Source organism: Oncorhynchus tshawytscha, linkage group LG08 (genome assembly GCF_018296145.1).
Source record: "Oncorhynchus tshawytscha isolate Ot180627B linkage group LG08, Otsh_v2.0, whole genome shotgun sequence".
In the NCBI taxonomy this organism is placed as follows: Eukaryota; Metazoa; Chordata; class Actinopteri; order Salmoniformes; family Salmonidae; genus Oncorhynchus; species Oncorhynchus tshawytscha.
The window spans coordinates 71,329,165-71,344,283 of NC_056436.1; the positions used below are offsets into that span (position 1 = coordinate 71,329,165).

At 46.8% G+C, this 15,119-nt stretch overlaps 1 protein-coding gene across 1 annotated transcript in view; it reads left to right on the forward strand.

Annotated features, from left to right (window-relative positions):
* Window positions 1-15,119, forward strand: part of fgfrl1a (fibroblast growth factor receptor like 1a) — a 160,566-nt gene that overhangs the window by 102,772 nt on the left and 42,675 nt on the right. Inside the window, exon 3 of the mRNA XM_024428945.2 lies at window positions 1,712-1,984. Within this exon, the coding sequence (XP_024284713.1) occupies window positions 1,712-1,984 (273 nt within the window). The remainder of the gene's footprint in view (window positions 1-1,711; window positions 1,985-15,119) is intronic.

The window sequence follows — 15,119 nt, forward strand, 5'->3', positions numbered from 1 at the left end:
GCCAGCTGACAAGGGACTGTGGTTACCATTTCCCACAGACATAAAAAGTGAAACTATCACACTGCCTCCAGACTAGACTGCCTCCAGACTGCTTCCAGGGAGTGTGCCATGTACTGTAGTGTGTGGGCTGGAGAAGCTAGCACTAAAGCCTCGCTCAACACATCACTGCACACCACTATGGATGGCTAACACTAAACACATGAAGCACTAGTTGTACTGTAGTCAGAAATGTTGCATTTTTAGCATTTTTCCTCACACATGTCACTTTGGCAATTGGAAGGGCTGACTTTGTACAAGGGGTTGAAGATGTGCACGTTACAAGGCAGTAATGACGTGTTGACCTCTGGTGCCCAGGGACTGAACCCGGTGGAAATGTGATGTGATTTATTCAGAAAGACTGTTCTAGACGTGCTGCTCACAGGGGACTGATCTAGATGTGCTGCTCACAGGGGACTGATCTAGATGTGCTGCTCACAGGGGACTGATCTAGATGTGCTGCTCACAGGGGACTGATCTAGACGTGCTGCTCACAGGGGACTGTTCTAGACGTGCTGCTCACAGGGGACTGTTCTAGACGTGCTGCTCACAGGGGACTGATCTAGACGTGCTGCTCACAGGGGACTGATCTAGACGTGCTGCTCACAGGGGACTGATCTAGATGTGCTGCTCACAGGGGACTGATCTAGACGTGCTGCTCACAGGGGACTGATCTAGACTGTGCTGCTGCTCACAGGGGACTGATCTAGACGTGCTGCTCACAGGGGACTGATCTAAACGTGCTGCTCACAGGGGACTGATCTAAACGTGCTGCTCACAGGGGACTGATCTAAACGTGCTGCTCACAGGGGACTGATCTAGATGTGCTGCTCACAGGGGACTGATCTAAACGTGCTGCTCACAGGGGACTGATCTAGATGTGCTGCTCACAAGGGACTGATCTAGACGTGCTGCTCACAGGGGACTGATCTAGACGTGCTGCTCACAGGGGACTGATCTAGCCGTGCTGCTCACAGGGGACTGATCTAGACGTGCTGCTCACAGGGGACTGATCTAGCCGTGCTGCTCACAGGGGACTATTCTAGACTGCTGGTCTCCACATCCAACATGTATTTAAGAGGAGAGGATGGAGATGGAACAGAAGACCACAGATCCTTTCTGTGTTTTATTTCTCTGTCAGCCTTTCACCTGATCTCCTACACATTTTATTCTCTCTCCCTCGTTAAATCACCCCCTCAAATTCCCCCTCTCCACTCTAACTTTTATTTCATCTTAATATCTGCTCACAGACATTGTTTTTCTAATCCTCAGATCAGATCACACCAGCTACTGTTTAATGTTGATGTAAGGTTGATCTCAGTTCAAATTATAGTCAGTACCAGGCTCAGCATTGTTCTGTTCTGTATGGCAGAAGGTTGATCTCAGTTCAAATTATAGTCAGTACCAGGCTCAGCATTGTTCTGTTCTGTATGGCAGAAGGTTGATCTCAGTTCAAATTATAGTCAGTACCAGGCTCAGCATTGTTCTGTTCTGTATGGCAGAAGGTTGATCTCAGTTCAAATTATAGTCAGTACCAGGCTCAGCATTGTTCTGTTCTGTATGGCAGCCCATATTTACCTGAAGTAGCAAACATTGTAGCTGCATATTACTGATTGATTCAGTTGTCTGTAATCTACTGTAGGTCCCATTATAACACGTCTCCCTCTCGTCCCAGGCCCTCCCCACGTGGCAGAGAAGATCGCCCACCGGCAGACGGTGCGGATCGGGCGCACCATGAAGCTGCAGTGCCCCGTGGAGGGCGACCCTCCACCACTCATCATGTGGACCAAGGATGGCCGCAACATCCACAGTGGCTGGATGCGCTTCCGGGTGCTTCGGCAGGCACTGCGCATCAAAGAGGTGGAGGCCGAGGACTCAGGCACCTTCATCTGCAAGGCCACCAATGGCTTCGGCAGCGTCAACATCAACTACACCCTCATCGTCGTCGGTGAGTCTCCTCCCCCCTCCCATCCACCTTGCCGGGTCCCAGATCTGTTTAATGTCTTGGGGTGTGACAATGACCAAGACAGCACGAACAGACCTGAAACCAAGCTATCCACTACTACACAGTCAGTACAGTATCTCCTCTTCTACCTCGACGGGAGCCAAGTGGATCTAATATGTTTTATTATTTCACACGGCTGCTCTACCACTGGTTGGTTGGTTAGTGGTTCTCCTCTTATCATTCTTATCAGTGGAATGGCTCCTTGTCCTCACAGACAGCAACATTCATTCATGTTGTTAGAGAATCACCACCACCCTGACGCCAGGCCAGAAACCAGTGAAATTGGACAATAAGACACAGAAATAATAACCCTACTACTCTCCTCCTCCTTGGTTCTCTGTGACCCCAACCACCCCCCAGCCCTGTCTATGAGTGGTGCCTGCCTGTGTTCAGGTGTGATGGTTATAAGCCATGTCATGTCTGAGGCTGTCTGCCTAATGAATCAGGGCCTAATTTGGCAGGGTGTCCTGGGGAGAGATGGACGCTGGGATGGAGGGGGGTCATCCATCCATGGGCTGGTCTTGTGATTGCCCTCCCTCCTTCCAAACCCCAACTATTTAAGGACTTGAACCCTCATGCCACGGATGAGTGTGTGTGTGTTTGTGTGAATGAGAGAGAGAGAGAGAGAGAGAGAGAGAGAGAGAGCTTTTCCTATTCAGATTGTTTTGGTTGAACGTGTGTGCTTGCATATGAGTGAGTTTGACTGTGTGTGACTGTGTGTTCGAGGCCAGTGTGGAGCGTGCTCATTCCCAATGCCAGGGTTTTATCTTGAGAGGTTGTTTTCTTTAGCTGGTCATTATTCATAGTCTGACTAGTGTCCTAACAACTCAGGGAAATGTTGGAATGAACATGCTCAGACAGATGTCTGTAGACACTTAACTGATATTGTAAAAAAGCCAAACTGGCAACAATTATTGCCGTCTTTGGGAACACAAACAAGTTCTCCATCAGTCTAAACAGAGTCAGTGTTTAAACAGCAGGAACTGGGCTTCAGCGTATGTGGCCCCTGGCTGCGTGGCCAGAATGGCTGCCATTGGGACAAAGGAAGGAGGGTAATTAACTCCACTGGTGGTAAATCAGACTCAAAAACGAGGGAAGCCATTACCACAGACCCACCCTCAGCCTCATATTGGCTACATCCCAAATGGCGCCCTATTCCCTATATAGTGCAAAAGTAGTGCACTATATATGGAATTAGGGTGTCTTTTGGGCTATGTTCACTACTATAGTACTAATGGACCCTCACATTGGCTCTGTTCACTACCACAGTACTAACGGACCCTCACACTGGGTCTGTTCACTACCACAGTACTAATGGACCCTCACACTGGGTCTGTTCAGTACTAACGGACCCTCACACTGGGTCTGTTCACTACCACAGTACTAATGGACCCTCACACTGGGTCTGTTCAGTACTAACGGACCCTCACACTGGCTCTGTTCACTACCACAGTAATAACGGACCCTCACACTGGGTCTGTTCACTACCACAGTACTAACGGACCCTCACACTGGCTCTGTTCACTACCACAGTACTAACGGACCCTCACATTGGCTCTGTTCACTACCACAGTACTAACGGACCCTCACACTGGGTCTGTTCAGTACTAACGGACCCTCACACTGGCTCTGTTCACTACCACAGTACTAACGGACCCTCACACTGGCTCTGTTCACTACCACAGTACTAACGGACCCTCACATTGGCTCTGTTCACTACCACAGTACTAACGGACACTCACACTGGGTCTGTTCACTACCACAGTACTAACGGACCCTCACACTGGCTCTGTTCACTACCACAGTACTAACGGACCCTCACACTGGGTCTGTTCAGTACTAACGGACCCTCACACTGGCTCTGTTCACTACCACAGTACTAACGGACCCTCACACTGGCTCTGTTCACTACCACAGTACTAACGGACCCTCACACTGGCTCTGTTCACTACCACAGTACTAACGGACCCTCACATTGGCTCTGTTCACTACCACAGTACTAACGGACCCTCACATTGGCTCTGTTCACTACCACAGTACTAACGGACCCTCACATTGGCTCTGTTCACTACCACAGTACTAACGGACCCTCACATTGGCTCTGTTCACTACTACAGTACTAACGGACCCTCACACTGGGTCTGTTCACTACACACAGTACTAACGGACCCTCACACTGGGTCTGTTCACTACCACAGTACTAACGGACACTCACACTGGGTCTGTTCACTACCACAGTACTAACGGACCCTCACACTGGGTCTGTTCACTACCACAGTACTAACGGACCCTCACATTGGCTCTGTTCACTACCACAGTACTAACGGACCCTCACACTGGGTCTGTTCAGTACTAACGGACCCTCACACTGGCTCTGTTCACTACCACAGTACTAACGGACCCTCACACTGGGTCTGTTCAGTACTAACGGACCCTCACACTGGGTCTGTTCACTACCACAGTACTAACGGACCCTCACACTGGGTCTGTTCAGTACTAACGGACCCTCACATTGGCTCTGTTCACTATAAATCAACCACAGTGCTAACCACAGGAGGCTGGTGGCACCTTAATTGGGGAGAACAGACTTGTGGTGATGACTGGAGCGGAATCAGTGGAATGGTACCAAAAATCTACTGGCCCGAACAGAATTTCTACTGGCACGGACATGGTATAGTTTCTAAATGCATTGGGGTCATGCAGGGCCTATAGGGTGGCATGCTTTCTCTCTATATGCAGCTATTAATGAGGCTATATGTATAATAAATAAATAAAATATTTTTGCATATCCCAGCTCCCCTTAATCAACCTTTGGAGAGTGGGGTAACGGCCAGGGTCTACCATTATTAGGGTTAAGTGCCTTGGAGATTTTTCACCTTGTCGGATTGTGGATTCGAACAAGTAACCTTTTGGTTACTGGCCCAATGTGCTAACCGCTAGGCTACCTGCAGCCTCTTTTGTTTATAATGATGTATTAAAAACCTGTTTAATAGAATTTAGCAATGCAAGTCATTACTCTATTCTTAAGAATTGCATTGTATTCATTATAGTTTCTAAAGTATGTCATTTTGAGAATAGTTTTTGTCATCTCAAAATAGGATGCTGCACCTTTAAGAGAACTGTGATTCCAAAAGCAGTATCAAGCTGGCTACAGTAGGCTAGCCAAGACAGATGCTATAGTGTATTTTTGTAGCTTTTTTTGTCGACTATCAACAGTAGCCAGTATATTGATAGTATGTTCACTATTGAAAGTTTACTTTTGTAAATCATTTTCCCTAAAATAAATATCACAGCGAGTAGATTGACGGACGCTTCTTTTTGCTCAGGATAGCTTGTGCTGTGTGAACGTGTCAACTTCTGGATTGGTCGAGAAGTTGTGACTTGTGGGAGCGTAGTGGTGCTTGAATAAACGACTAGTCAGATCACTCAAATACAAATGTCACGACTGAAGAGAGAGAGGAAGAGAAAATCGGATTTGTTTTTATTTGTCACATGCGCCAAATACAACTGGTGTTACTTTACCGTGAAATGATTGCTTACGACCCCTTCCCAACGATGCAGAGTAAAACATTTTTTATTGTAACACAAGAGGGAAGAGAGAGTGAGAGAGAGAGTCTGAATGGAGAATAGGTCTGCCGTAGTTATTTGAAGCGTGGAGGCCGGGCCACAATGATGGCTGTCTGGGCCCCAGTGTTGGCTGGCTGGGCCTGTGAGGTGTGGAAAGAGGCAGCTGCCCAGATGACCTCAGCAGCAGCTGCTCCCCCTCCCCCTGCCTGTGCCAGGGTGCTCTGGGTGCCAGCCTGTGTTTGAAGCGCCGACACGGGCCTGGAGATGCTGTTTAGTCAGGTTTCTTAAACTTGTTGTGGTTGTATTTGTTGGCTTGCCTCCTCTCGCCTCCTAAACCAAAGCCCGGGCGGCATGTTGTTTACGTGGCACGAATAAGAAGCGTTCAAAGGGGACCGCCAATTTGACTTCCATGTATTTTGCAGTCAGGGAACGTACACGTTAACTAGGGTAGGGTCACATAATTGTGCAGATGCAGAATTAGACTTCAGTGCCTCCTGCCGTGTTGGCTTTGAAGGAGACCGTCATGAATCGTGGATTTGACCCCAGAAGACGGTAGGTCATGTAATAGGAGCATTAAGCTATGAGATCCCCACTGAGGTCCACTTAGTACGGAATCAGGCAAGTGTATTTTCATTAGCCCAACCAGTCTGCTTGGTGAACTCTGAATCAAACATGGGAACATAGATGAATCCATGCTTCACTTGTTTGGTCCCAAAAATGATTTGGCGTGGTTGGAAAGGCAAGGTCTAACCCACACCGGGACTGACACCTTTTTAAAATCTAACCCACACCAGAAATAAAGTCTAACCCACACCAGGACTGACACCTTTTTAAAATCTAACCCACACCAGAAATAAAGTCTAACCCACACCGGGACTGACACCTTTTTAAAATCTAACCCACACCAGAAATAAAGGGGACTGAAAAAATCGAACCCACACCGACTAAAGTCTAACCCACACAGGGACTAAAAAATCTAACCCACACCAGGGACTAAAGTCTAACCCACACCGGGACTAAAGTCTAACCCACACCGGGACTAAAGTCGAACCCACACCGGGACTAAAGTCGAACCCACACCGGGACTAAAGTCGAACCCACACCGGGACTAAAGTCGAACCCACACCGGGACTAAAGTCGAACCCACACCGGGACTAAAGTCTAACCCACACCGGGACTAAAGTCTAACCCACACCGGGACTAAAGTCTAACCCACACCGGGACTAAAGTCTAACCCACACCGAGACTAAAGGAGCCTTGATGTTTTTTTCTGGAGTTTAACTCACTGAAGTATTGACACCTTTTCCCCATTAAGGCTGGTCTCTGGCTGCCTTGCCAACTGCTGCTTCATGGACCACATTTCATTTGTATAAATATTTTCACAGTTTTCGTTTTCCACTTTATTGTATTTGATCGCACAAAAGATTTACTGTTCGATCCGGTTACAGAAGCCAGTCAAGAGAGTTACATGACGACACCTGTTCACAATTTTAGGGAAATTAAAAGATTCCTTTTGCATTTTTTTCTCATTGCATATCTGTTACTACGTTGAAGATATCAGTGCACTGGCCAATGGGATCACGGGGAGCCAAAGCCTCACTGATTGTATGCAGGCGTCAGCCACTGGGACCCAGCAAGGCTCAGAGGTGAAGCAAGGCTGATTATAGACTTTTATGACTATAGGGCTCAAGCATCTTTAGCTTGCTATTATGGCCCAGTATTCATTCAAATTTTGTATCAAATGTGATAAATTGCATTTGTGTGAAGTGTATGTATTGTGCATGACTGTTGTATGGAGTATTGTGTATGAATGGTGTATGGGTTTATTATACAGAGTGAGCAGGTTGATGGACCACAGGAGCAGTCCGTCGCAGCAGACTGAGTTGGCTTCAAGTCAAATTTGATTTGTCACATGCAGCAAATACAACAGGTGTAGATCTTACAGTGAAATGCTTCCTTTCAGGGTGCCCAAAATGGCGCCGGAGGAGATGGCCGCCGTTTTACGGTCTCCTAACCAATTGTGCTATTTGTTATTAGCTATTTGCCATTTGTTACTGTGGTTTTTTTCACGATATTTGTAAATGATTTTGTACGTATTGTTTCTGCAACCGTATCTTACGGCATAAAAGAGCTAATTGATATCAGGACAGCGATCACTCACATCCGATTTGACAAAAAAAAATCAACAACAACAGCAAGCAGGACTCACCTAGAGAGTTCTCAGCTATACGTTTCGTGGCTGTTTATTTACCACTACAGACAGATGCTGGCACTAAGACCGCACTCAGCCAGCTGTATAAGGAAATAAGCAAACACGAAACCACTCACCCAGAGGCGGCGCTCCTAGTGGCCGGAGACTTTAATGCAGGGAAACTTAAATCAGTTCTACCAATCTAAAAAATCTAGATCACCTGTACTCCACACACAGAGACACGTACAAAGCCCTCCCTCGCCCTCCATTTTTTAAATCTGACCACAACTCTATCCTCCTGATTCCTGCTGACAAGCAAAAATGAAAGCAGGAAGCACCAGTGACTCTGTCTATAAAAAAGTGGTCAGATGAAGCAGATGCTAAGCTACAGGACTGTTTTGCTATCACAGACTGGAACATGTTCCGGGATTCTTCCGATGACATTGAGGAGTACACCACATCAGTCACTGGCTTTATCAATAAGTGCATCGAGGACGTCGTCCCCACAGTGACTGTACTTACATACCCACACCAGAAGGCATGGATTACAGGCAACATTCACACTGAGCTAAAGGGTAGAGATGCTGCTTTCAAGGTGCGGGACTCTAACCCGGAAGCTTACAAGAAATCCTGCTATGCCCTGCAACAAACCATCAAACAGGCAAAGCGTCAATACAGGGCTAAGACTGAATGATACTACTCCAGCTCTGACGCTTGTCGGATGTGGCAGGGCTTGCAAACTACACTGCTCAAAAAAAAAGGAACACTAAAATAACACATCCTAGATGCTGGGTTGTTTCCTACCTGGTTAAATAAAGGTGGGGAAAAAAATGAATGAATGAAATATTCTTATTAAATACTTTTTTCTTTACATAGTTGAATGTGCTGACAACAAAATCACACAAAAATTATCAATGGAAATCAAATTTATCAACCCATGGAGGTCTGGATTAGGAGTCACACTCAAAATTAAAGTGGAAAACCACACTACAGGCTGATCAGACTTTGATGTAATGTCCTTAAAACAAGTCAAAATGAGGCTCAGTAGTGTGTGTGGCCTCCATGTGCCTGTATGACCTCCCTACAACGCCTGGGCATGCTCCTGATGAGGTGGCGGATGGTCTCCTGAGGGATCTCCTCCCAGACCTGGACTAAAGCATCCACCAACTCCTGGACAGTCTGTGGTGCAACGTGGCGTTGGTGGATGGAGCGAGACATGATGTCCCAGATGTGCTCAATTGGATTCAGGTCTGGGGAACAGGCGGGCCAGTCCATAGCATCAAAGCCTTCCTCTTGCAGGAACTGCAGACACACTCCAGCCACATGAGGTCTAGCATTGTCTTGCATTAGGAGGAACCCAGGGCCAACCGCACCAGCATATGGTCTCACAAGGGGTCTGAGGATCTCGGTACCTAATGGCAGTCAGGCTACCTCTGGCGAGCACATGGAGGGCTGTGCGGCCCCCCAAAGAAATGCCACCCCACACCATGATTGACCCACTGCCAAACCGGTCATGCTGGAGGATGTTGCAGGCAGCAGAACATTCTCCACGGCGTCTCCAGACTGTCACGTCTGTCACATGTGCTCAGTGTGAACCTGCGTTCATCTGTGAAGAGCACAGGGCGCCATTGGCGAATTTGCCAATCTTGGTGTTCTCTAGCAAATGCCAAACGTGGGCTGTAAGCCCAATCCCCACCTGTGGACGTCGGGCCCTCATACCACCCTCATGGAGTCTTTTTCTGACCGTTTGAGCAGACACATGCACATTTGTGGCCTGCTGGAGGTCATTTTGCAGGGCTCTGGCAGTGCTCCTCCTGCTCCTCCTTGCACAAAGGCGGAGGTAGCGGTCCTGCTGGTGGGTTGTTGCCCTCCTACGGCCTCCTCCACGTCTCCTGATGTACTGGCCTGTCTCCTGGTAGCGCCTCCATGTTCTGGACACTACGCTGACAGACACAGCAAACCTTCTTGCCACAGCTCGCATTGATGTGCCATCCTGCATGAGCTGCACTACCTGAGCCACTTGTGTGGGTTTTAGACTCCGTCTCATGCTACCACTAGAGTGAAAGCACCGCCAGCATTCAAAAGTGACCAAAACATCAGCCAGGAAGCATAGGAACTGAGAAGTGGTCTGTGGTCACCACCTGCAGAACCACTCCTTTATTGGGTGTGTCTTGCTAATTGCCTATAATTTCCACCTGTTGTCTATTCCATTTGCACAACAGCATGTGAAATGTATTGTCAATCAGTGTTCCTTCCTAAGTGGACAGTTTGATTTCACAGAAGTGTGATTGACTTGGAGTTACATTGTGTTGTTTAAGTGTTCCCTTTATTTTTTTGAGCAGTGTATTACAGACTACAAAGGGACGCACAGCCGTGAGCTGCCCAGTGACACGAGCCTACCAGACGAGCTAAATCACTTCTATGCTCGCCTCAAGGCAAGCAACACTGAGGCATGTATGAGAGCATCAGCTGTTCCGGACGACGCGCTCTGTAGCCGACGAGAGTAAGGCCTTTAAACAGGTCAGCATTCACAAGGCTGCGGGGCCAGATGGATTACCAGGACGTGTGCTCCGGGCATGTGCTGACCAACTGGCAGGTGTCTTCACTGACATTTTCATCATGTCCCTGATTGAGTCTGTAATACCAACATGCTTCAAGCAGACCACCATAGTCCCTGTGCCCAAGAACACAAAGGCAACCTGCTTAAATGACTACAGACCCGTAGCACTCACGTCTATAGCCATGAAGTGCTTTGAAAGGCTGGTCATGGCTCACATCAACACCATTATCCCAGAAACCCTAGTCCCACTCCAATTTGCATACCGCCCAAACAGATCCACAGATGATGCAATCTCTATTGCACTCCACACTGCCCTTTCCCACCTGGACAAAAGGAACACCTATGTGAGAATGCTATTCATTGACTACAACTCAGCGTTCAACACCATAGTACCCTCAAAGCTTATCACTAAGCTAAGGAACCTGGGACTAAACACCTCCCTCTGCAGCTGGATCCTGGACATCCTGACGGTCCGCCACCAGGTGGTGAGGGTAGGTAGCAACACATCTGCCACGCTGATCCTCAACACTGGAGCTCCCCAGGGGTGCGTTCTCAGTCCCCTCCTGTACTCCCTGCTCACCCACGACTGCATGGCCAGGCAGTCCAACACCATCATTAGGTTGCTGACTAGACAGCCTATAGGGAGGAAGTCAAAGACCTTTCCGGGTGGTGCCAGAATAACAACCTATCCCTCAACGTAACCAAGACTAAGGAAAAGGAGCACCGAGCGCGTCCCCATTCTCATCGACGGGGCTGTAGTGGAGCAGGTTGAGAGCTTCAAATTCCTTGGTGTCCACATCACCAACATACTAGAATGGTCCAAACCAGAGGTTGACTGATTATGATTTTTCAACGCCGATACTGATACCGATTAATGGAGGACCAAAAAAAGCAGATACCGATTAATCAGCCGATTTTTATTTATTTATTTGTAATAATGACAATTACAACAATACTGAATGAACACCAATTTTATCTTAATATAATACATCAATAAAATCAATTTAACCTCAAATAAATAATGAAACATGTTCAATTTGGTTTAAATAATGCAAAGAGAAGAAAGTAAAAGTGCAATAAGTGCCATGTAAGAAAGCTAACGTTTAAGTTCCTTGCTCAGAACATGAGAACATATGAAAGCTAGTGGTTCCTTTTAACATGAGTCTTCAATATTCCCAGGTAATGCGTTTTAGGTTGTAGTAATTATAGGAATTATAGGACTATTTCTCTCTATACCATTTGTCTTTCATTAACCTTTGACTGTTGGATGTTCTTATAGGCACTTTAGGATTGCCAGTGTCACAGTATAGCTTCCGTCCCTCTCCTCGCTCCTACCTGGGCTCGAACCAGGAGCACAATGACAACAGCCACACTCGAAGCAGTGTTACCCATGCAGAGCAAGGGGAATAACTACTCCAAGTCTCAGAGCGAGTGACGTTTGAAACCCCAGCCACCCCAGTCATAGACAAAGTCTAGGACAAAAAGGCTTCTCAACAGTTTTTACCCCCAAGCCATAAGACTCCTGAACAGATAACCAAATGGTTACCCGGACTATTTGCATTGTGTGCCCCCCCAACCCCTCTTTTACGCTGCTGCTACTCTCTGTTTATCTTTTATGCATCGTCATTTTAACTATACATTCATGTACATACTACCTCAATTGGGTCGCCCAACCAGTGCTCCCGCACATTGGCTAACCGGGCTATCTGCATTGTGCCCACCACCCACCACCCACCACCCAGCACCCGCCAACCCCTCTTTTACTCTACTGCTACTCTCTGTTCATCATATATGCACAGTCACTTTAACCTTACCCACATGTACATACTACCTCAATCAGCCTGACTAACCGGTGTCTGTATATAGATTTGCTACTGTTATTTTCAAATGTCTTTTTACTGTTGTTTTATTTCTTTACTTACCTACACACACACACCTTTTTCTTTCGCACTATTGGTTAGAGCCTGTAAGTAAGCATTTCACTGTAAGCTCTACACCTGTTGTATTCGGCGCACATGACAAATAAACTTTGATTTGATTTGATTTCAAGACCTTAACCAACAATGCCATTTTAAGAAAAATAAGAGTTAAGAAAATCTTTACAAAACAAGGTAAAGTGGAAAAAATAAAAAGACTAAAAATAAAATAACAATAACGAGGCTATATACAGTGGGTTCCAGGTTCCTGAGTTAATGTGCGGGGGTACAGGTTAATCAAGGTAATTGAGGTAATATGTACATGTACAGTGAGGGAAAAAAGTATTTGATCCCCTGCTGATTTTGTACGTTTGCCCACTGACAAAGAAATGATCAGTCTATAATTTTAATGGTAAGTTTATTTGAACAGTGAGAGACAGAATAACAACAAAAAAATCCAGAAAAATGCATGTCAAAAATGTTATAAATTGATTTGCATTTTAATGAGGGAAATAAGTATTTGACCCCCTCTCAATCAGAAAGATTTCTGGCTCCCAGGTGTCTTTTATACAGGTAACGAGCTGAGATTAGGAGCACACTCTTAAAGGGAGTGCTCCTAATCTCAGCTTGTTACCTGTATAAAAGACACCTGTCCACAGAAGCAATCAATCAATCAGATTCCAAACTCTCCACCATGGCCAAGACCAAAGAGTTCTTCAAGGATGTCAGGGACAAGATTGTAGACCTACACAAGGCTGGAATTGGCTACAAGACCATCGCCAAGCAGCTTGGAGAGAAGGTGACAACAGTTGGTGCGATTATTCGCAAATGGAAGAAACACAAAAGAACTGTCAATCTTCCTCGGCCTGGTGCTCCATGCAAGATATCACCTGCAATGATCATGAGAACGGTGAGGAATCAGCCCAGAACTACACGGGAGGATCTTGTCAATGATCTCAAGGAAGCTGGGACCATAGTCACCAAGAAAATAATTGGTAACACACTATGCCTTGAAGGACTGAAATCCTGCAGCGCCCACAAGGTCCCACTGCTCAAGAAAGCACATATACATGCCCGTCTGAGGTTTGCCAATGAACATCTGAGTGATTCAGAGGACAACTGGGTGAAAGTGTTGTGGTCAGATGAGACCAAAATGGATCTCTTTGGCATCAGCTCAACTCGCCGTGTTTGGAGGAGGAAGAATGCTGCCTATGACCCCAAGAACACCATCCCCACCGTCAAACATGGAGGTGAAAACATTATGCTTTGGGGGTGTTTTTCTGCTAAGGAGACTGCTAAGGACAACTTCACCCCATCAAAGGGACGATGGACGGGGCCATGTACCGTCAAATCTTGGGTGAGAACCTTCTTCCCTCAGCCTGGGCATTGAAAATGGGTCGTGGGTGGGTATCCAGCATGACAATGACACAAAACACATGCTCAAGGCAACAAAGGAGTGGCTCAAGAAGAAGCACATTAAGGTCCTGGAGTGGCCTAGCCAGTGTCCAGACCTTAATCCCATAGAAAATCTGTGGAGGGAGCTGAAGGTTCGAGTTGCCAAATGTCAGCCTCGAAACCGTAATGACTTGGAGAAGATCTGCAAAGAGGAGTGGGACAAATTCCCTCCTGAGATGTGTGCAAACCTGGTGGCTAACTACAAGAAACGTCTGACCTCTGTGAAAGCCAACAAGGGTTTTGCCACCAAGTACTAAGTCATGTTTTGGAGAAGGGTCAAATACTTATTTCCCTCATTAAAATGCAAATCAATTTATACAATTTTTGACATGCGTTTTTCTGGATTTTTTTGCTGTTATTCTGTCTCTCACTGTTCAAATAAACTTACCATTAAAATTATAGACTGATAATTTCTTTGTTAGTGGGCAAACGTGCAAAATCAGCAGGGGATCAAATACTTTTTTCCCTCACTGTAGGTAGGGGTAAAGTGACTATGCATAGATAATGAACAGCGAGTAGCAGCAGTGTATACATTTTTTTTAAGTGGGGAGGGGGGTCAATAGGAATGGCTTGGAGGTAGAAGCTGTTAAGAAGCCTTTTGGACCTAGAGTTGGCGCTCTGGTACCGCTTGCCGTGCGGTAGCAGAGAGAACAGTCTATGACTTGGGTGGTTGGAGTCTTTGGCAATTTTGCGGTCCTTCCTCTGTATAGAGGTCCTCGATGGCAGGAAGCTTGGCCTCAGTGATGTGCTGGGTCGTACGCACTACACTCTATAGCACCTTGCGGTTGGAGGCTGAGCAGTTGCCATACCAGTCAGTGATGCAACCAGTCAGGATGCTCTCGACGGTGCAGGTGTAGAACATTTTGAGGATCTTGGAACCCATGCCAAATCTTTTCAGTATCGCGAGGGGGGAAATGCGTTGTCGTGCCCTCTTCACGACTTTCTTGGTGTGTTTTGACCATGATAGTTTGTTGGTGATGTGGACACCAAGGAACTTGAAACTCTTGACCCGCTCCACTACTGCCCTGTCGATGTGAATGGGGGTTCTTTTCCTGTAGCCCACAATCATCACCTTTGTCTTGCTCATTTTGAGAGAGAGGTTGTTGTCCTGACACCACACTGCCTGGCCTCTGACCTCCTCTCTCTCTCTAGGCTGTCTCATCATTGTCGGTGATCAGCTGTACCACCGTTTTATTCTCAGCAAACTTAATGATGGTGTTGGAGTCGTGCTTGGCCACGCAGTCGTGAGTGAACAGGGAGTACAGGAGGGGACTAAGCACACACACAGGTCCCCTGTGTTGAGGATCAGCGGGGGCCCCTCAGGATGGTTGTCCTTTTGGAAGGTTCTCCCATCTCCACAGGGGAACTCTGGAGATATGTAAGAGTGAC